The sequence below is a fragment of the Spermophilus citellus genome (assembly GCF_964194105.1).
Source record: "Spermophilus citellus genome assembly, chromosome: 14".
Taxonomy (NCBI): domain Eukaryota; kingdom Metazoa; phylum Chordata; class Mammalia; order Rodentia; family Sciuridae; genus Spermophilus; species Spermophilus citellus.
In genome coordinates this window covers 31753217-31774025 of record NC_138194.1, presented here as the reverse complement: position 1 = coordinate 31774025, position 20809 = coordinate 31753217, and the positions used below count along the sequence as shown (strand labels likewise).

Below are 20809 nucleotides of genomic sequence, written 5' to 3'. Positions count from 1 at the left end.
TTGGAAAAGATCAATCAGGCCTTCTGCAGAGTGACCTAGATTTGAAATGCCAAAGTTACAGTTGCAAAGTCCTTCCAGGGGCCTTTTAAATTGTGTAACATGTACTTCTATGTCACTGTCATTCTATGAACATTAGTGAGCTGTGTAGAAATTTTGTGTTCCCAGAATTTTTTTTTTTATCAATAATAGATGTCCACGTAATACACATAACAAACACCCATGTGCCATTAAAACCTTGTCCATATCCATAAAGATGGAGCTTCCCACAGTTCCCTGGCTTGGAAAAATCTGTGCTCTCTAGATATGTGAAAACCACGATGAGCTTTTCAGCATCGTCCTTATAATTCATAACTCTCAAACAGTAAATTAGAAAACTTTGTTACAGAGTCTGAACTTTCCAATACTTGCTCCATGATTAACAGCAGCTCAAACTTACACTGGCTACTTCTCTTTTCATTACATCAACTTATCAAAAGAATATATTCTGGTTGTATTCCAGGAGGACCATAAGAAATAAGAGTGAAATAATCATTATGGTGGTTTTATTAAACCATAATCCACGTACCTTGGTGCCACTTACCTTTGTTCAATGTATAACACTAGCCCTGTATTACATTAATGTTGTTTTGGCATTAATGTTACCTAGATTAACTTTCATTTCACCATCTCTTTTTCAAGTCTTAATTTCATACGTAGGCATGTACTTATGATTAATCATTTCACATGAGAAAATAATCCTCTTTTTCCCCCCACTGCAGCCTTTTTTGGAAAATACCTCAATGAATATAATGGCAGCTACATCCCTCCTGGGTGGCGAGAATGGCTTGGATTAATCAAGAATTCTCGTTTCTATAATTACACTGTTTGTCGAAATGGCATCAAAGAAAAGCATGGATTTGATTATGCAAAGGTAATTTTCAGACACTTTTACACTGCATCAATTTACTTTGTGCATAATGGGGGAAAGCCATTTTCAGTGAGTTAAACTATCCACAGGATTGGCTTTCTATGCTCTCACAATGTTAGAATGAGGAATTTTAAGGTAATTTTCAACTCCAGGCAAGAAAAAGACTCACAAGGAACACCGTCTTTGTGTAGTGATTTTTTTCCCCCTCATTAGGATGGCCGTAATCAGTGCTTGATGAAAGTACCATTAAAAAAAAAAAAAAATCATACATCCTCAGCCCTCGCTCCTGTTAATTTTTGTTTTTCCCTTTCTCTGAAGGACTTGTCAACATAATCAAATGTTCATCTTATACTGTTTTGCTTTTCAATGGGGTAAAGAATATTTTGTCTGTGGCTTCAGATGTAGATGTGAAAATAAGAGCAGACAAGTGTAATAATTAAAGGTTGGGAAACCGCATTCCTCGTTTGTACTCCTGTCTGACCAAGCTTAGTATATGTGACAAGGACACCTGCCCCATGGCAGCCATAGTCCACACGAGTCTCAAGGGCTATCAATCAGGATTTTTAAATCCGTTCATAGAAACCCAAATTGGTGTGTTCCAGGGTTCTCTAACCAGTGGAGACTGGATTTGCCTTAGAAATTCACAAAGGTGTTGTGACTGCTTGCTTAAATTTTTTTTTTTTTAATCATAAGAGTAAAAGGGACAATATTTTTGAATGTAGCCTGAAAGGCTCCCTTCCCTTCCAGCCATACCCATGGCATCCTCTCTCGTCCAACAACCCTCCCACCAGGAGCTTAGTAGAAACAGAAAAAGGGAACTTGACTTAATGTGGTTGGCACATGGCTGTCTTTGTGCTTGGCCTGATTTGAGCACAGGGGACTTGGAAGGAAATAAGGTACAAGTTCTGATGTTGGTACCCTTCAGAACACAATGAATGCAAATTAATTCACAAACATTGTTAATAGGCTTCTAGACTCATCAAAGTTGAGAGCTGGCAGGGACCTTGGAGGCAAATTTGAGCAATGTCCTCATTTTACAAGATGAAGAATAAAGCAGCCCAGAGTGGTTCCACCAGTCTCACACCCCAGGTCACTTCCCCGGGTTGTGGCTACACTCATTGCATGCAAAGGATGTGTGCCACATGCACTAATTGTCACTGCTATGGCTTTCTATCTGTGAGGATGCTTTTCATGCTCCTTGTTCAAGCTATTAACCTTTCATTCCCTGTTGTCCTAAGGAGAGCAAAGTAATCAAGATTCTTTCCAAATTCTAAATCAGCCTAACTTGCTCATTATCACAGCAGATTAAGTGTCAAAGACAACTGTGTCCAGAAAAAAAAAAAAAAAAGATATATATATATATATATATATATATATATATATATATATATCTTTTTTTTTTTTTTTTGTAGTGAGGAAAGAAATAAAACAGACACCCCCATCATGGAGGAAGGGGACAAGCCTGTGGACTTGTCCTAACAATGACATGTGACACAGATTTTGTCCCCTGAGCACTGCTTTTGCAGCTGTTCTGGTCCTTAAATCCACAACATGTGACTAGCTATGCCTGGAAGTCTTTGACGTTGTGAACATGGTCTGGGACTTTCTGAATAAAGTTTAGACGGAAACTTCCAGCCCAGTGATACACACTTAGAGCAAGCAGGTGGTTTGATTTAAGTTTTCATCCTTTCTTTATTTTTCCCTCCCACCCCCTCACAGACTTGCATCAGCCCCCCTGACAGTAGGTTAAGTCATTTTATTAGCAACAGGCTCTAATCCCAGCAGCTGTATTACTTTAGTTGTGCAATTAACACAGTATAATCTGCAGGAAATCAACCGCTCCCCATATTTAAGTGTTTCAAATAAACTAATTGATAAAATGTTGCAGCTTTCCCCTGTACTCCCAGATTTTGGCCATGGCTTTGATTAGTGATTAATATGTTATTCACACAGGTGAATTTTTAATGTGAAGAAAAGATCCTTTCTTGTGTTTGTGCCTTTGTGTGTACATGAGTGTGTGTGAGTGTGCCTGTGTGTTCTGCAACTGTGAATTTGAGGTGGGCGTGGGTGTTTCCTGCCCTTGAAGTAATTAAAATTTTTGCCAACGAATTACAACAACAAAACCTGAGAATGAAATATATATCCGGTGCTTCGTGTGTGCTAGCGTGTATTGACAGGTCTGATCATTATCTTGGGTAAACACAACTTGTCTTTTTTCTTCCCTAATTGCTAAATTGTGCATTACTTAAAATACAATTTTTTTTTTGCATGTTACTAAACCAGCAACCCTCAAAATTAACTAGCAACTGATTTTTGTCTTTTCTTGAAGATGTTTTGCTGCCTCAGAAGCTACCATCTTCTTTCATGTTTTAAACCTTTACCTCTTCGTTCAGGCTTCTGAGAAAAGCAGTATTCAAATGTGTAATGATGAATGTCACCTTTTGTAATTTTTGTTTTGTGTCAAATGTATGTTTCAGGACTACTTCACAGACTTAATCACTAACGAGAGCATTAATTACTTCAAAATGTCTAAGAGAATGTATCCCCATAGGCCCATTATGATGGTGATCAGCCACGCTGCGCCCCACGGCCCCGAGGACTCGGCCCCACAGTTTTCAAAACTGTACCCCAATGCCTCCCAACACATGTGAGTAAAACCTCAAAGGTATGCCTGACAAATATGGCTTTTCCTTTGCTCCCCACTTGATCTCACCTTTACCCCATTTCCTTCCACACTGTGTGTCCCCAAGGCAGAAATGCCAGAGTCCATTGTGACAAACTGATAAGTGCCAATCACTGAACGGGACAGAGCCACCAGGCCTGACATCTCGGCCTTGTCTAGATGGTTTTGGAATCACATTTACCAGCAGCTCAAAAAGAGTCTCATCAGGTGAATGGGGGCAGTTTTTACCTAAAGTTCCCATTCATTGTCTTAAAAAATATTCATGTGTACGATCTAATAATATTATTATTAATAATAATCAAACAGTATGCTTTTCATAGCAGCAGAACAGCCACCCAGGTCTGGTTGAGGAAACATGGGTCTGTTTTCTGGGCAAATACTATAGCAGCTTTGCTGCAGATGTGCAATTAGGATCTGCAGAAGGCAGCTGGAGTGGCTCACCCAGGAGGCCTTCTCAGGTCATGGCTTTAAAATAACCTGCTGTTTCTTTTTGAGAGGCAGGAGTCTCCTCAGAGAAAAGGGAGTGAGGAGTGCAGGGGGGAGGGGGAGAGAAAGCAGAGAGCTGTAACATGCCAAGGATGGAGAAGCCTGGGTGCTTTGGCAGCAAAGAACATGATTTTGTTGACTCTGTCAACACAGTTTCTTCCCAATCATTGCAATCAATATTCAGTCTTCCACGCAGTGCAGCTGGCACTGGGTCTGCTGAGAGCTTGCCCATTAGAAAGGCAGGGAACAGGAAATTGATATCTATTTCCTTATCACCAAACCTCCAAAATCGGTTTTTAATCTATTTGTGCTTAAATACCATTCGTTTCCATCCAGACAGAAAGAAAGCTCATGAAAATAGATAAGTAACTTCTGGAAGGTATGGTTGCTGGTCATTATATATCCCTGGAGAATTTTCTTTTTCTTTTATATCTCATTATAACTAATTGACTAATGATTCCTAATCAGGGAAACATAGGTTGTCTTTATTATATCAAGTGATTGAGATTAGAAAGAAGGAGTCCTGAGCTGACTTAGGAATTAACAGTAAATATATGAAGCCAGGGTGGGAGACTTACTGAGCATGACCAGGAAGTTGGAGGCTAGAAGTGTTGTATTACAAAAAAAAAAAAAAAAATATATATATATATATATAAAGATATAAAGAAGGCTGTCACAGCAACTGGAGACTTCGGTCTAGATGAGCCATTGTATTGGGGATTCAACCCTATGAGTAAATACACAAGCCTTTGAAGACCTTACCCACACATAACTCTGCAACTAAATTCACGAAAGAAGCTACTTGGCAAGAGGCTGTCTGTTTCAAAGCACACACAAATTTACTAACTAGCTGAGTCAGTGAAGGGGAAAAGTCTTGTAGTTTCTCCCTTACCCTGAAACCCACTTTTTCCCTTTTTTGGGGAATCAGAAAATACTTTGTATAGTAGCAGAATCTCAGCCTAAGGTGACTTTCTTCCACTATAAACCTTACAGGTGTTTCCCTGAATTTGAAGAGAGGGGGTTGATAAAATATGGTGTTTTTTATGGTTCCTTAGAAGTTAGCCTGCCTTTGAAGCTTCAAGACAAGGTCCTGAGCCTAAGGAAAATCAGCCCCAGGTCAAAAGGTTCTGACAGCTCCGTTGCATGTCCAGACAGTAACTGCATGAGGAGAGGAGTCTGTAGAGTTTTCAGGGCCTCAACAATAGCTTTGCACAAAAGCATCTCTGATTCCAACAGTTAAAAATTCTACTTAGCCTACAAATGTTTATGAGTGATGCCCATTTTACCACACAGCATGATGCAAAAAAAAATAGGTGTGAGGAAGATTCTATGACTCTCACTGAGAAACCCGTAAACTAGGGTAGAGATTGGCACACAGGGACCCACAGTCCAATCCAGCTTGCCACCAGCTTTTTGTTAATAAAGTTTTATTGAAACACAAACATGCAAGTTCATTTACATGTCCTCTACAGCTGCTTTTGAGATACAACAGTCAAGTGGAGTAGTCAGAGTAGATACCAAATGATCTGCAAAGCATAAAATATTTGTCATTTGCTCCTTCACAAAATAAGTGTGCCCTGACCCCTGCTTTAGAGGGAAGATGAGTTAAGTGTCCATATAGTCATATCAATAGTAGTACTCCAAGTGGCAAGTCCAGAGCAGGCATTCGTGGGTCTAGGGAAGGTTAGAGCAAAAGCATTTACATTTCGGGGCGGGGGGAGCCAAGAAAATCTCATGGATCAAGAGGCCTTCAAAGTGGGCCTCAAAGGATGGAAAAAAATTTTCGCAGATGATTCAACTAACATTAAGTAGATGATTTCAGGAAGAGAATAAAGCACAGAGAGTTTCACCATGTAAGTGGCGCAAAAATTGGAGAACAGAGTACAAACAAATAGCACAGGATAAATCTCCAAAAGAAAACAGTTGCAAAATATTGGAAATTTCAGTGAGTTTGTATATAACCACAGCACTAACAAAATATGAGTGACTTGGATGTTTTCTCATGCCATTTCACATGAATAGCTTCAGGTATTCCTTTTTAGTTTAAATAAACCAACTGTGTTCTTACCATTGATTCTATTAAGTAAAATCTACACATATTCAGGCCTTAGAGGTAAGCAAGCCTGGTATCCTGTCTTACCTGCCTTCACTAAGCCTGTGAGAAGCTTCCTTAGCCTTTCAGAACCTCCGCAGTGTCATCTGTAAAATGCACATAATAATAATACCAGCACCTTGATGTGATGTCATGAACAAAAAGTTAGAGGAACAACATAAGTAAATCCCCTCCTAGGGCCTGGAACATAGGAAGCCAATTCAAAACAGTTAATTCATGTTGATCCTTGCTCTTAAGATGAATTATATACAACTGGGCAATATATGACCTATGCACTTTCCATAATAGCACATGCCTGTACTCCAGCTACTTAGGAGGCTGAAACAAGAGGATCACAAGTTCAAGGACAGCCTTAATGTCTTAGTGAGACCCTGTCTCAAAATAAAAAAAATAAAATAAAAAAGGGCTGAAATGGGACTCAGTAGTAGAGTATCATGGGTTCAATCCTCAGAATCCAAAAAAAAAGCACAATTTCATATCATTCACCTTATAGTTTAGGAGGAAGCAGCTTGAGAAATAACAAGTCAAACACTTGTCCATGGTGACCTGGCAAATATCTTGACAAGCTAAGACTACATTATGATGAGTCTCTCACATCTGACCATTCTAAAAAAACTCAGACAGGATAAGTACCAATCTGGGCTGTATGATTTTCTCCAGGTGCACGGTGGGCAATCACCCTCAGCCACAGAAAATGAAAATTCATGTGGTTGGCTGGGTGTCTCAGCTTCTCTTGGCCAGTAAGCCTGAAGCTTTGTGCACCTAGAAAGTGGAGATCTACATCTCCAGCTGCCCTAGGAGCTTGAATTCCTAGCATCTTTGCTGTAAAGTTCTCTTTGGCAGCTGCTGGAGGAAGAGGCTGGAGGGCATGAGTGTACATCCCACATCATAGGGAATGGAGTGCACAGGTTCAGAGTTCAGTCCTCAGATAGCAGAAGTGAGACAAATTGAAGACAAGCTGCCAATTGTGGTGCAGGGAGCTACTGAATGGCTAGCTTCCTCAGTGAAAACACTAGCAAAATGCTCAAGCAATGGGATGCAAGAAATTAAGTATTTTGCAGAAATATTTGGCAGGCCCTGAACAAACAGCAAGGAGCTATATAGATTGTCCCCTGTTGTGGGGCAGCTAGCAATGTGAACATTTTGCTTTAGGTCTTCTTCCTAGGTGGTCAAGCATCGTCCAGATCCCTTTTATCCAGTCTTGGGTTATAGCTCTCTGACCCTCTCAGACCGGAGCAAATGGATCATGTTTCCACAGTGTTTGCAAAAAGAGGAAGCCAGTTCAAGATTGGCATGTTGGCTTTACAAACCGAGGGGAGAGGTTATGCCCTACCAACTGAGACCAAGAGCGAGTTATGACCCACTTGTTGCACGGGAACTGTTAATCAGACAGTAGCTCAGCCAATGATGGCCTCCCAGGAATCTGAGAAAGCTTCTGTCACAAAAATAGTCATACAGGGGCAGAGGATGTAGTTCAGTAGCCCTAACGTGTAAGGCCCGTTACAAGGCCCTTTGGTTCAATCCCCAACTCAGCAAAAAGAAAAAATATAAATACACATAATAATGTTTATCATAAAGTCCTTCCCTATGTTTAAGACTGCCACACTATTCAGTGAGTTTTCTCCACAGTTGTGATAATAGGCACATAGCTCTGGGGAGCCGGAATCCTTACCACCTGCCAGTGAGCTATGCCCCTAGCAACTTTGAAAAAATTTTTGTTGTTATTCCAGTTCAAAAGTTGTTACTCGGAAACACACACACACACAGAAAGAAAGAGAGAGAGTTTTAAGTGAACCTAAAATCTCAAAAGAATCTCCACTAATTGGCAAGAGCTGTTGTGAAAATAGAGCTTTTGGATAAACTAAGTATGTCAGAGGGAAACACCTCTGTGTACGCCATAGAGCAACATTTTTCAAACACCTTTGTTATCTAAAGCTGCAAAGAAATATGTTACCTTAAAAAGAATTTGTACATCCTTAACTTTTTTCTTCCAAAAATACATAAAAGGAGGTGTTTTAAGATTAGTAAATTTAAAGTTCTCTATGCAAATTTCTGGTTTGGGCAAAACTAATTGCTCCCTTTCTTTATTCCTACCCTGCCTGTCTCATACCTGACTACATATCTGTGTTAACCCAGATCCCCAAGGTTTTACTGTACAATTCCAGGGGGCAGCATTCAAATAAAATGTCATGAATAGTGCCCTGGACTTATACAGTTCTCAGGGCAGGGACCTAAGCCTTACATCTGTTTACCTCCCAGGTGCTGGTGGGCATGGATCCTGACATACTTAGCAGTTGCAAAAGTTATTGTTGTTTACCAAATGAATAATGTTAACCTCATCAGTTGGCTGACATTAAGACATTTTAAATAACAGCAAACCATTTAAATAATGGGTTTTGTGAATTAAAAATACCCTAGAGATATTCTAATTCCAATTTCTCATTTTTTAAGTGAAAACCCAAATGACTTTTCCCAGGTCACATGAGTAGTTAGGGACAAAACTGGACCCAGTTGATCTCCCTTCTACACCAGGTTTGCTCAGTTCACAATACACACACTATTAATATTCTAATTCTCAGCATCATTAAGAGCCTTTCAAAATTATTTCCATTATATAACTATAATTGATTAGTATTATCAATTAGTATTATTCTGCTTGTTTTCAAACATTACCTATCTAAAGACATTTGCAGTCAGGTGAGGGATAGCTCCACAAAGCCATTAAATAAGTTTGATTTTAGTGAAAACCAAGATGGTATGGCTTTGAGAGATTCAGTATAGAATTTTCAATTTAACGCTTTGCATGTGTGCTTTAGATTCGTATAACTGGCTTATTCTGAGAATTGAGAACTATTTCAGTTTTCAGTGAATTATGTTCCTGCTACCAGTGTCCTTTAAGAGTTCCCTTATTAGGGTTTTTGTTGTTGTTTGAGACTAGCTAACAAATGAAGACTACACATGTTCAAATATAAGACATGAGAAAAACATCTATTTTCACTGGAATGACAGCAAAGGCCATCGGCAGTAAAAATGAATTGCTAAGTTCTTTGCAAGTCCCCAATATGGGTTTAATATACAACATGTGCATTTCTTGAAACTATTAATTTGCCAGTAAGCATTATTCTCCTAAAAAAATCCACCATCAAAAAGAAAAGTGACATTATTGATTTTCAGAATTCTTATTCCTACTCTGTCAATAAGCAATGCTGGAAAGAAAAATCAAACCCCAAAGAGAATTGGCATGATGGTGAAGGTCAAATTTACAAGTGAAGGGGGTCAGGAGTGTTTGACCCAGTGTGCTGAGCAGTGCATCCCAACAAGCAATGACAAGAGAGAGGCAATATGCAGGAAGCCTCTGGGGACAGTTAAAACTTTTAAATACAGTAGTCATCTTGGAGGATTAGAGGTATATGAGTTTAAGAGCTAGAGTGCACAAGTCTGGGTAAAACCCTAATCTAACAGACAAAGTCTTACCAGGCTGGGCACGGGAGACTGAATCTTGAAATACATTTTTTTTTTTTTTTTAAAGAAAGCAACAGAAACTCAAATAGGACTCTCTGGTCCTTTGTCCTCTTAATTTTAAAGCCACAGCCAGTGTTATCTACCTTTCTGCAGATGCATATGGTGTGCCCTGGAGGGCCAGACATCATTCTGTGTTTGCAACAAAAGTTGACATTGAGCAACTGGTGGGAAGCACCTGAATTAGAAGCAGAAATTGCTAATATTTTAAATTGGGAAAAAGAGTCAGGTTTGGAGGATTTTGATAGGAAAAAAAAAATGTGTCCATCAGTCCTCATTTTAATGGCTGGGCTTTTAAAAATAAAACAACAACAACAACAACAACAAAAAACAAAAAACAAGGATTGAATCCAGGGGCAGTTAACCACTGAGCTAAATCCCCAGTCCCTTTTCATATTTTATTTAGAGACAGGACCTTGCTAAGTTGCTGAGAGGCTGGGGTTAGAGGCATGTGCCATTGCACTCTGCTTAATGGCTGGGATTTTTACACACTTTGTGATGGTATGGTTGGTGGTGGGGTGGGGGACATGTCCATGTGACATCATAGGAGAACTCGCCAAAAGCTGCCACATCTGAGTACTTCCTCATTTGTAAATGGAAACAAGAAGCCTTAATGAGTAATTAAGTGATAAGTCATTTCCCAGTTACCTAGGTACAAGGTGATCCCAGAATTTTCTCTACCGAGTCACAGAAATCTTTTAACTTTCACAAGAACTCTTCAAAGTATGTTATTCATATTATAAAGAGGAGGAAACGGAGGCTTAGATCATAAAGGGAAAAAAAAATTGTCCAGAATCGCATACCAGTAAATAACAGAGTTGGGAGGAAAATTTGAATCTGAGCCCAAAACCTTTTGGAAGAGCCGAATGTACAGTTTTTCCACTTTAACCTAAAACAGTTCCCCACTTCTTCCAGTGGCTGGTGTTCCAGATGACAGCTCCAGGCCCTGTTTGAATAATTTTAAGTCAATCCTTAGTTAGGGAAGCAAGACTTAATTATCACTGGAGGACAGAAGGCTGCATCTTCAAGGAATTTGGCAGATCTCAGCAGGAGGCAACCACAGGTCTTTGGCAAAAGATCACTTTTCAACAACATTGTCAATTCCAGCAACCCTCGACCTTCCACCTGCAGGTCCCTGAACAGCTGCTGTTCTGGGGGGTTGGGGAGAGAAGCAGAGGCAGTCTGTCTTCCTTTAAAAGGCAAATGCCTCTCTCTCCCCACCGCCCACTGCGCTGCCCCACAGGGATCCCTCCCTCCATATCATCCCAGAACTGGAGGTCATCTCCCATAACTAGAAATTAAGAACAATAAAGGAGTGTGTGTGTGTGGGGGGGGGCAGCTTTGACAGCAGACCCTGAACTCTCCCTTTTAATATAAGCCAGATTTAACATATGTCATTCTGTAAATCCGAGAGTCCAATTTGAGGCTTGTAATTTGCTGCAACCATCCCTCTTCCTCGAAGGGAGTTGGGACGAGGCCCAGCACATCAAGGTAACTGGTGGAAGATATAATTTGCCCACAGTGAGCCTGTGTGTCAGTTTCCTATTGTAATTTCTATTTGCATTGAGGTTTTGTGGTTTTAAGAAAGTCAACTAGATTTATTTTTAAATTAAGCCAACCCCAACATCAAAGGCAAGAAGAGGGGGATGTTTATGATAAAGAAACCCTGGATAATCTTTTATCGCTGAGTTCTCTTTCAGGGCACATATCAGTAAATAGTTAGGAGACCTTTCACAACCAAGTTGCTTTATTTCTCTAACCTCAAACAACCCCCAGGGATGAAAAGCCCTTTGCGAGGTGATTTGGAAGTCCCTCTGTCCTGCTCCTCAAATCTCTTGGTCTAACCCTGTGTGTAGCAGGACAGGCTGCATCAGGGATGAGGAGTACAACTTCAGTCCTCACCTTCTTCCCTTCCCACCATGCCTTAGTTCTGGATAAGAGGAGCCTTTGCAGGCCCCAAAATAGGAACCTATGGTAGGCAGAAGAAAGTTTATATTAAGAGTTTCTCTTTATGACAGATGCTACCTGAAGACTTTTATTTATTTATTTTTATTTATTTTTACTGTGGACCTGAAGAATTTTACTACAATAGGATTTTTTCAGCCCAAAGACTTACATGAAGTATATTTGTTTATTGGTTCATGAAGGAAACTTGTGGACCTCATCTAGGCCTGCTTAAATAATATATATGTGGGGCTGGGGATGTGGCTCAAATGGTAGTGTGCTCACCTGGCATGCATGAAGCACTGGGTTTGATCCTCAGCACCACATAAAAATAAAATAAAGATATTATGTTCATAATAATAATAATAATAATAATAATAATGTGTATGTGTAGTTGTTTCACCAAACAGCCTTTTTATTTTATTTTATTTATTTTTTTGGTGGTATTGGAGATTGAACCCATTGAGCTCCACCCCCAGCCCTTTATAATTATTGTTGTTGTTATTATTATTATTATTTTGAATTTTGAGACAGGATCTTGCCAAGTTGTCCAGGCTGGCCTTGAACTTGAGATCAAAACAGCTTTTTAAGAAAGGGGTAATGAAGCCCTTTTACAATGAGCATGTCTAGCCACACGCTCTTGCCCACTCTGGAACACGTTCCTTTAGATGGAAGTTGGCTTACACTTCTAAGCATGACTCATACACTTTAAGGGACAATGTTTATGCTGTTGCCCTTCTGCTCAGCTAACCAGTGTCCATATTGATCATCAGAGTAACTATGGAACAGGAAGTCTAATAATTCCTATGAGCATTTTCTCCTATAGAAAGGGAGGTTTTGCAAATCCCCTAGCAGAAGAAAATGTGCATTTCTAAGGCTTGGTGTGCACAGGATTGTGCCAGTGTACAACCATGTGTCTCAGAAGCTCCATGTTTTTTTCCCAGAGGAAATTCACAGCACCACAGAATTAGGAGAGTGCTCCGCCAGTCTCCTGAAGTCACTGGGCACACAGTGACTGATTGTTTCTCTAGTTTTATAATATGAATAGTGGCCCAGGGTCCCCTTTAGTAATTCTTATCAACAATCTTTCACTGATAGACATTTCTCCAGAACAGAGAGGGCTAATCAGATTTTTCCATCAACATAGACTGCTGCTTACCCATTGAGACTAGCTATTTGTAAAGTCCTGGTTTGGAATCAACGCTCACTTGACTTTTTTTTTTTTTTTGTTAAAGCAAGTGAGCTTTGGAATCCAGTTCTGATTTGACCCTGATGAACTGATAATCTGGAGAAGTCATTTAACTTTGCTAAGTCTTGGTTTCCTCATCTGTTCAATGAATATAATAAACCTAGGGCTGGGGATGTGGCTCAAGCGGTAGCACGCTTGCCTGGCATGCGTGCGGCCCAGGTTCGATCCTCAGCACCACATATAAACAAAGATGTTGTGTCCGCCGAGAACTAAAAAATAATAAATATTAAAAACAAAATTTTCTCTCTCTCTCTCTCTCTCTCTCTCCTCTTTCACTCTCTCTTTAAAAAAACAAAAATAAAATAAACCTATTTCCCAGTACATCTGAGATAATTGAATGAGTTAATGGCATATAAAATGCTTTGCACAATATCAAACACGTGGTCAATACGCACAACCCCTATGTACCCAATAATGTTTAAAGAGAAGGTTCCAGTGGGTTATGGTCTAGCAAAGAATTCAAATATAAATAAATAATTCCGAGTTTAAGAATTGCTGTAGTGTGAGTCTGCACTTCAGGAACACAAGGTGGTAGTATCTAATGGTTAAGGGACTTGGACTTCAACAGGAAGGTGAGATTTTTTGGGGTCCCCAGTAAAATACATTTCACAACACTTGGGTCTCTGTGTTAGACTAAATATAGATTTGAACTAACCTATCCTAGAACACTAGGACCTACTTACCTGTGGTTAATAAAACTCATGCCCTGTACCCATTCTGATTTGTCTATGAAATGAATAGCTTTCATGGTAAACACGTATGTTGAAGACATCGTCTTGGCTATAATTCCAATAAGTGTAATTAACGGTGTTAATACACAAGATCAGGAATGAGAAAAACTCATAGAGATATATATAAGTAATCAATAAAACGCTCTTAAGAAATTCAAGAGAAAAATGCACCGAGGCTGTGATTCATCTTCATTTCACATAACATTTGCGACTATATTTAATAGCCTAATTAGCAATAAAATTTTTATGAGTTAACATCACCCTGAGAACATTACCTTCTGTATTACTGAGTTTTATCTGTAACTTTGTAACATAACCATAATCCTGTTGATGGGTTTCTTACACATTTTATTTGATGAACCCCAAAACTTGCACTAATAACCTGTTCAGCCGCCCATCTTGGTTTCATCTGTTTTAATTTATATACCCTCATACGCTCAGAGGGTAGATTCTTGGGGGGGGGGAGGGTTGTGAGGACTTCAGATCTTCTTATAAACACAAAGAGGCAAACACTCCAGCTATGTCTAGATTGTCTTTCCTAGATATGATTATTTCACAACCTTTAACTGAAGATATCTCCATAAATGACTAAGGGAAATGGATGGCATTAGAGCAGATTATGCTAAGTGAAGCTAGCCAAGCCCTAAAAAACAAATGTCAAATGTCTTCTTTGATATAAGGGGAGTAACCAAGGACAGGGTAGAGACGAAGAGCTGGAGAAGAAGAATAACATTAAACAGGGATGATAGGCGGGAGGGAAAGGGAGTGAGAAGGGAGATTGCATGGAACTGGAAGGTGAGCCTCAGGGTTATACACAATTACATATAAGAGGAAAGGAGGAGTAGGAGAAAAATTATATAAGTGGAAGAAACGATTTATAGTAGAGGGGATGGAGAGAGAGAAGGGGAGGGGAGGGGAGGGGAGGGGTGAGGGGACAGTGGAGAATGGGATAGACAGCAGAATACATCAGTCACTAGAAAGGCAATTTGTAAATCAATGGAAATGTAACTGATGTGACACAGCAATCTGTATACGGGGTAAAAATGGGAGTTCATAACCCACTTGAATCAATCTGTGAAATATGATATATTAAGAACTATGTAATGTTTTGAACAACCAACAATAAAATTAAAATAAAAAAAATGTATGATAAGTTTTCTCTCTGGATGTTTTCAGAACTCCTAGTTATAACTATGCACCAAATATGGATAAACACTGGATTATGCAGTACACGGGACCAATGCTGCCCATCCACATGGAATTTACAAATGTTCTGCAGCGCAAAAGACTTCAGACTTTGATGTCAGTAGATGATTCTGTGGAAAGGGTGAGTACAGGGATGAGTTTCTGTTTAACTTCCTTTGGGTACATCCATTCTTGCCAATCCCGTTCATTCCTTTCTGATTCTGGCCTCATATTAAGAGAGAGAGCGTTGGATGACTTATCCATGTCTCCTTTATCTTGTCCCTGTTCTGTTTTTCTAGTTTGATTCTTAAGGACCCAGTGACCAAGGAGAGAAAAATCAAAGCATCATAAATCAGGCCACACCCTCAGAAACTAAAACAATAACAAATGACTGTCACAGTTCCAGAACTAGGCAATAGGGATTGGTGAGAAGTGTGGTGAGGTTAGGATTAAGTGCCCTATAGAAAGCAAGCAGCAATGCATAATTTTTGCCAACTAATTTTTGCCATTTAGAAATGAACACCAACTATCAAGTTTTCTGACTTTTAAAAAGAAGCCAGAAATACAAAAATTTTCATTTGAAATTTCCTGAATTTTAAAATCAAATAAGACACATCTAAGGCTGGATCTACCTAGATCAGGCTGACAGGTAGTCTATTTTTAACCCTTGGTTATTAGATTAAAAAAAGTAATGAAATTAAGATTTGCCTTAGCAGGGGATTTTCAAAGTAAAATTTATAAAGTTTGGCGGTAGAGATTGCTTTGTGCCTTGTTACGTTTTATCATCATTACTGCTGTTTTACTAAACAGATGAACAAAACCTGTTAGTAGAACGTGCCGCCTCCAGAAAAGTGACACTTGAACTGTATCATTGGGTCCTTCCCTTCCAGGATTGTAAACAGTTAGAAAACGTGGTTCATGTTCACGTCTGTCACTCTTATTGCAGAATTCTTGTTTTTTTAAAAATAATGGAAAGCTGGGTACAGTGGTGCTTGCCTGTAATCCCAGCGGCTCGAGAGGCTGAGGAAGGAGGATCAAGTTCAAAGTGAGCCTCAGTGAGTTTAAGGCTGCTAAGCAACTCAGTGAGACCCTGTCTCTAAATAAAATACAAAATAGGTCTGGGGATGTGGCACAGTGGTTGAGTGCCCTTGAGTTCAATCCCCAGTACCAAAGGAAAAAAAAAAACATAAAAAAGATTCAGAGTAAATTGTGGCAACACCATATCATGTCATCTTGTGACTCAACGATGGCTTCTGACACATCCTGTGCTGTGTTGCAGCTGTATGACATGCTCGTGGAGACGGGGGAGCTGGATAACACTTATGTCATTTACACCGCTGACCATGGCTACCATATTGGGCAGTTTGGACTAGTCAAGGGGAAATCCATGCCATATGACTTCGATATCCGTGTGCCTTTCTTTATTCGTGGTCCAAGCATCGAACCGGGATCAACGTATGTATTTCTCTGTCTGCAACGTTCGGCCGCCTCAGCTCATGCACACCTGAGATAATCCAATTACTAATCTCAGTGTCTGGTTTCCTTTCATTCAAAACAAAACAAAAGGTTCTATGTAGGTGGGTAATTTAGAAGATGAAAACCTTTCCCCGCTGCCACATGTTAAATTAACTAACACGTACTGTTTAAACAGAAAGGAAAAATAACAATCGATAATTAATTCTCTCAAATTGATCAGAATCCGTATCTTTTGGGCCTATGTACATGGACACAATGTGATTTGGGGGAACAGATGTCATCTTTACAGTCTCTGAATCAGAGAGAGATACACTGCTTTTTTTTTTTTTAACAACCAATACCATTCTCTCAGTTTTATTTATTTTTTTTTTAATTAGAAGAGGGCTGGGGCTGTGGTTCAGTGGTGGCATGCTGCCTAGCATGTGCAAGGCACTGAGTTCAATCCTCAGTACCAAAAAACAAAATCTCTTCCAGGTGTGGTGGCACACGCCTATTATCCCTGCAGCTGGGGAGGTTGAGGCAGAAGGATCACAAGTTCAAAGCCAGCCTCAGCAACTTAACGAGGACCTAAGCAACTCAGTGAGACTCTGTATCTAAATAAAATATAAAAATGGGCTGGGGATGTGGCTCACTGGTTAAGTACCCCTGGATTCATTCCCTAGTACCAAGAATCATCATCATCATCATCACCATCTAAAAATTTTTTAAATTACTGAATTTTTTTTAAAATTAAATGTTGTAAAGCAAGATTTACTTTTTAAAGGAAAGAATTAAGTGGCTAGTGTTCTATTTCTGACACCTTGCCACCACTCGCTGGTCACTGCATCCCTTTCCATCTCTATTTTCCCATGATAAAATGGGTTCCACATGTCTTATACCATGTTTTGTATAACATGAGATCTTGTGCATAAAAGAATTACATGAAGGTTAAAAGAAAAGCATGGAAATATATTTCAAAATGCCTGTCATCTAGTCTGGACCCTGATATACCACTGGATAAGCTAGACAGGCATGTACATCCTGTCCCTGGTTCTGCTGGTGGTGGCAACAGGATACATAACCCAGATTTTCTAAATCTCACCCATGTGTCTCATGTGTGTGTCACAGTGCACACTGAGGAGAGGGTGATGGGAGTAAGAAGGATTTCTCTGAAGAATGTTATTATGTCTCTTATGATCATTAGCAACACCCTGGGAACTGTCACATCTATAGTTAGAAAGATTTATGTTGGAAAGCCTTGGTAGCCTGGGTTAGATTCAACTCCGAAGTCATGTGTTCTTTCTGAGAATATGGATTTTTAAAGCCCTGGTTCAACAGAGGAGTTATGAACCTGTCCGGTTTTAGAAGAAAGTATACAACCCACAAAAAGATAAAATCGGGCCACATCTTGTCTGGCAGTGTGGCTGGAGCCCAAGGGTATGGGCACTCTCTCCAGCCCAGCCTCCTCTCCACCAAGAGTCCATTAATCTTGTTGTGTGCCACTGCTAATTACTCTCCGTGGAGAGATCCACCACCCATCCCTGGGAAACCAAAGATGAGGGGCGAGAAGAGTTGAAGACCAGTGAGTGACTGCTGTGGAAAGAGCAGCCTTAGATGCCACCCTCCACTGGCTTTGGGGCTGAGCCTAACCATCTGTGTCTTTGCAGAGTCCCACAGATTGTTCTCAACATCGACCTGGCCCCTACCATCCTGGATATTGCTGGGCTCGACACGCCTCCTGATGTGGACGGCAAATCTGTCCTCAAACTTCTAGACCCAGAAAAGCCAGGAAACAGGTGCGTCAGAATTCCTTCTCTCAGCCATCCCCAAGCACTCTGGCTGGCTCTCAGACGAAGGTAACAGCTGAGAAAAGCCAAGATAAAATACACTTTACCCGTGCAGATGGCCCCGAGCTGGGCCTTTCTCTGCCGTATGTGAATAGCACATGGATGGAGATGCAGTCAAGGTCTGCAGGAAGTGAGGGGTGTTTCTTTAAATAAACTGTTAGCACAGATCCATTTGGAAAAACATCCAGATGCCAGCAGTAAATATTATTATTTTGCTTTCAGGTTTCGAACAAACAAGAAGGCCAAAATTTGGCGAGATACATTCCTAGTGGAAAGAGGGTAATTATTGGTTCCTGGGGTGCTTCTGGGAATCAGTCCTAGTGGGCAGCTCTCCCTGATGGATATTTTCTTTCTTCCTTTTATTTTTTTTTTCTCCCTCCTATTTTGGTTTACTAAGCATGTGGATTTTGCAAGCCTAGTTGCAAGATTGAATGGTTTAGCTGCTTATTCTCTCCTGGCCAGGGGAGTAATTATTCCTGCATCACAATTGTAAAGAATAAATTATCGAGAGATGGGGCCAAAGCTTTTGCATCAGTACTGATTTACTGTTGCATTTCTCAACCTTGGTTTCTAACCAGACCAATCAACTTTCTCAACCAGCCTTCCCAAGTCCTTCTCTAATAGCCTCCAAGGCATGTCTGGACCCCTACCTTCTACTTCTTTTCCTTATGTTCCTGTCATCACTTTAAACATACAAATTTAAGACATTATAATTATTTTCATAGTCACTTTGGGTTCCCCTTTTGATTGGTTATGCTTATTGCCTTCTTTTTCTTTGTACATAAATTGGGAGAGAGAAAAGCATTTATGTCATTATTTATTAGCAAGAAGAACTTGATAATGCCCAATGTGTTGAAATTAAGGCAAGGGCTCAGAAAATGTTGAAATCCTGTAGACAGAGCTTTAACATTTACATTTTGTTATTTGAAGCATGTAGAGTCATGCAACGGGGTGGGGGGGGGGAATAAAATAAAAGAATGGGCAGGACTCAGGAAGTTAATGCTGATCACTTCTCACTTTTCCCTTTCTGTCAAAGCAAATTTCTACGAAAGAAGGAAGAATCTGGCAAAAATATCCAACAATCAAATCACTTGCCTAAATATGAGCGAGTCAAGGAACTGTGCCAACAGGCCAGGTACCAGACAGCCTGTGAGCAGCCTGGGCAGGTGAGTGACACCACACTTCTTCACCATCATTTATTCACCTCTCCATTACTAACTCAAAAGATTTTCAACTTACAAATAATGTACATTTGTGTAAATGTAAATTTCCTTATGGTCATGAGGGCAAGTTCATTGTCACACCTCTCCACTGACAGGCATGTGTTACTGGTTCACACTGGCCCTCCTCATCACTACTTGAGCTCCCTCCAATTAAAAAATATGGTGCTCTCAGATAGAGATTTCTATGCCTAAAGACAATGCTTCCACCAAGAAAAAAGTTCCTGGGGTTCCTATTAACAAGTCATCAAACAGTGATCACAAGGTCACTCAGTCAAGACATGGGTAGATGCTGAGCCTCTGACAGTGTAGCACCCTAAGAGACATGATGGGGTGTTCCCTCCCTGAATTAATGTTAGATGTCATGAACACAGAGCAGAGGATAGAATTTATGACCAAGGTCAAGAAAGGAAAAACAAAACCACATTCTGTATGTGCATTGTTTCCACCTTTACTCACAAACTTTTTGACATCAAATATTTCATTGTGATGAATCTTCATTAACAGAAATATTAGTGTAGTACCTATTATAAGAAAAAAAGAAATATTACACAATGAATTAATACCACTTCTAAAGAAAGTGAAGATATACAAACCTTAGCAATTTTAAAAACTCTTGACTGAAATCTGTACTAACTAAAAGGAAAACTATACAAGCTAAAAGAAAATACTGTGTCATGTTGACAGATTGAATTTCTGCTAAAATCAGAGCAACTTAGAATAAAATCAGAGGAAAGGGAAAAGAACTTTTTTATTTTTTTATTTTATTTTTTAAATTTTTGTTTATCTTATGAAAAGCACAATACATCAGATTTTATATGGGTATTCACTCAATTTAATCCTGATCTCTTTGAGTGAGGTTAGGTCATTTCATCCCCATCTCACAAATGGGCAGATGGTAAGTGGCAAAGCTGAGATCCAAAGAGGAGTTACTGATTCAAAAACTCAAGCCACTTGTTGCCCTCCAAGGTAAGCTACATTAAATAGATAAAGAGAAGTTCAAATCCTAGATGAGATTTTAAAGTTTCTCTGACCTCTAGGTATTCACAAAATTCGCCGATGCCAGTTCAAGATGCAGATTCATGAAATGGGCAGCCCGATTATTATCAAAATGCCCTCATTCATTATGGTATTATTATATGGTAGCCAGCATATTAGGTAGATGATCAAAATAAACAACTTGATCCTACCTCTGTATTTCCCCATGCTTTTTTTGTACACAGGATCCCTTTGAAATAGAAGAGGGTGGGTGGGGGGAGATCTGTCGAAGGAAGGAATAAAATCAGGCCTTCAAGTTCTTCTAGGAAGTCTTTATTTCAAGTGTTTAGTGGAGGAGCTTAGACCTATTCATTATATTTTAATGTGAAGTCTTCAAATCTTTCTCATGGCAGCTCTAAGTATTATTATGAATAAAGCCTCAGAATTGTTTTGTAGCTCTATGATTCTTATGAGCCAACCTCAATAGACCAA

At 39.7% G+C, this 20809-nt stretch overlaps 1 protein-coding gene across 6 annotated transcripts in view; it reads left to right on the top strand.

The window, feature by feature from the left end:
* Window positions 1-20809, top strand: part of LOC308633097 (extracellular sulfatase Sulf-1) — a 182760-nt gene that overhangs the window by 122786 nt on the left and 39165 nt on the right. For 4 of the 6 annotated variants that reach the window (XM_081265591.1, XM_081265592.1, XM_081265593.1 and 1 more), the window contains 7 exons: window positions 759-910; window positions 3385-3554; window positions 14809-14959; window positions 16097-16272; window positions 17940-18068; window positions 18342-18398; window positions 19156-19285. In XM_081265591.1, coding sequence (XP_081121717.1) covers window positions 759-910; window positions 3385-3554; window positions 14809-14959; window positions 16097-16272; window positions 17940-18068; window positions 18342-18398; window positions 19156-19285 — 965 coding nt within the window. The remainder of the gene's footprint in view (window positions 1-758; window positions 911-3384; window positions 3555-14808; window positions 14960-16096; window positions 16273-17939; window positions 18069-18341; window positions 18399-19155; window positions 19286-20809) is intronic. The other 2 variants (XM_081265594.1, XM_081265595.1) reach the window with 2 other exon arrangements.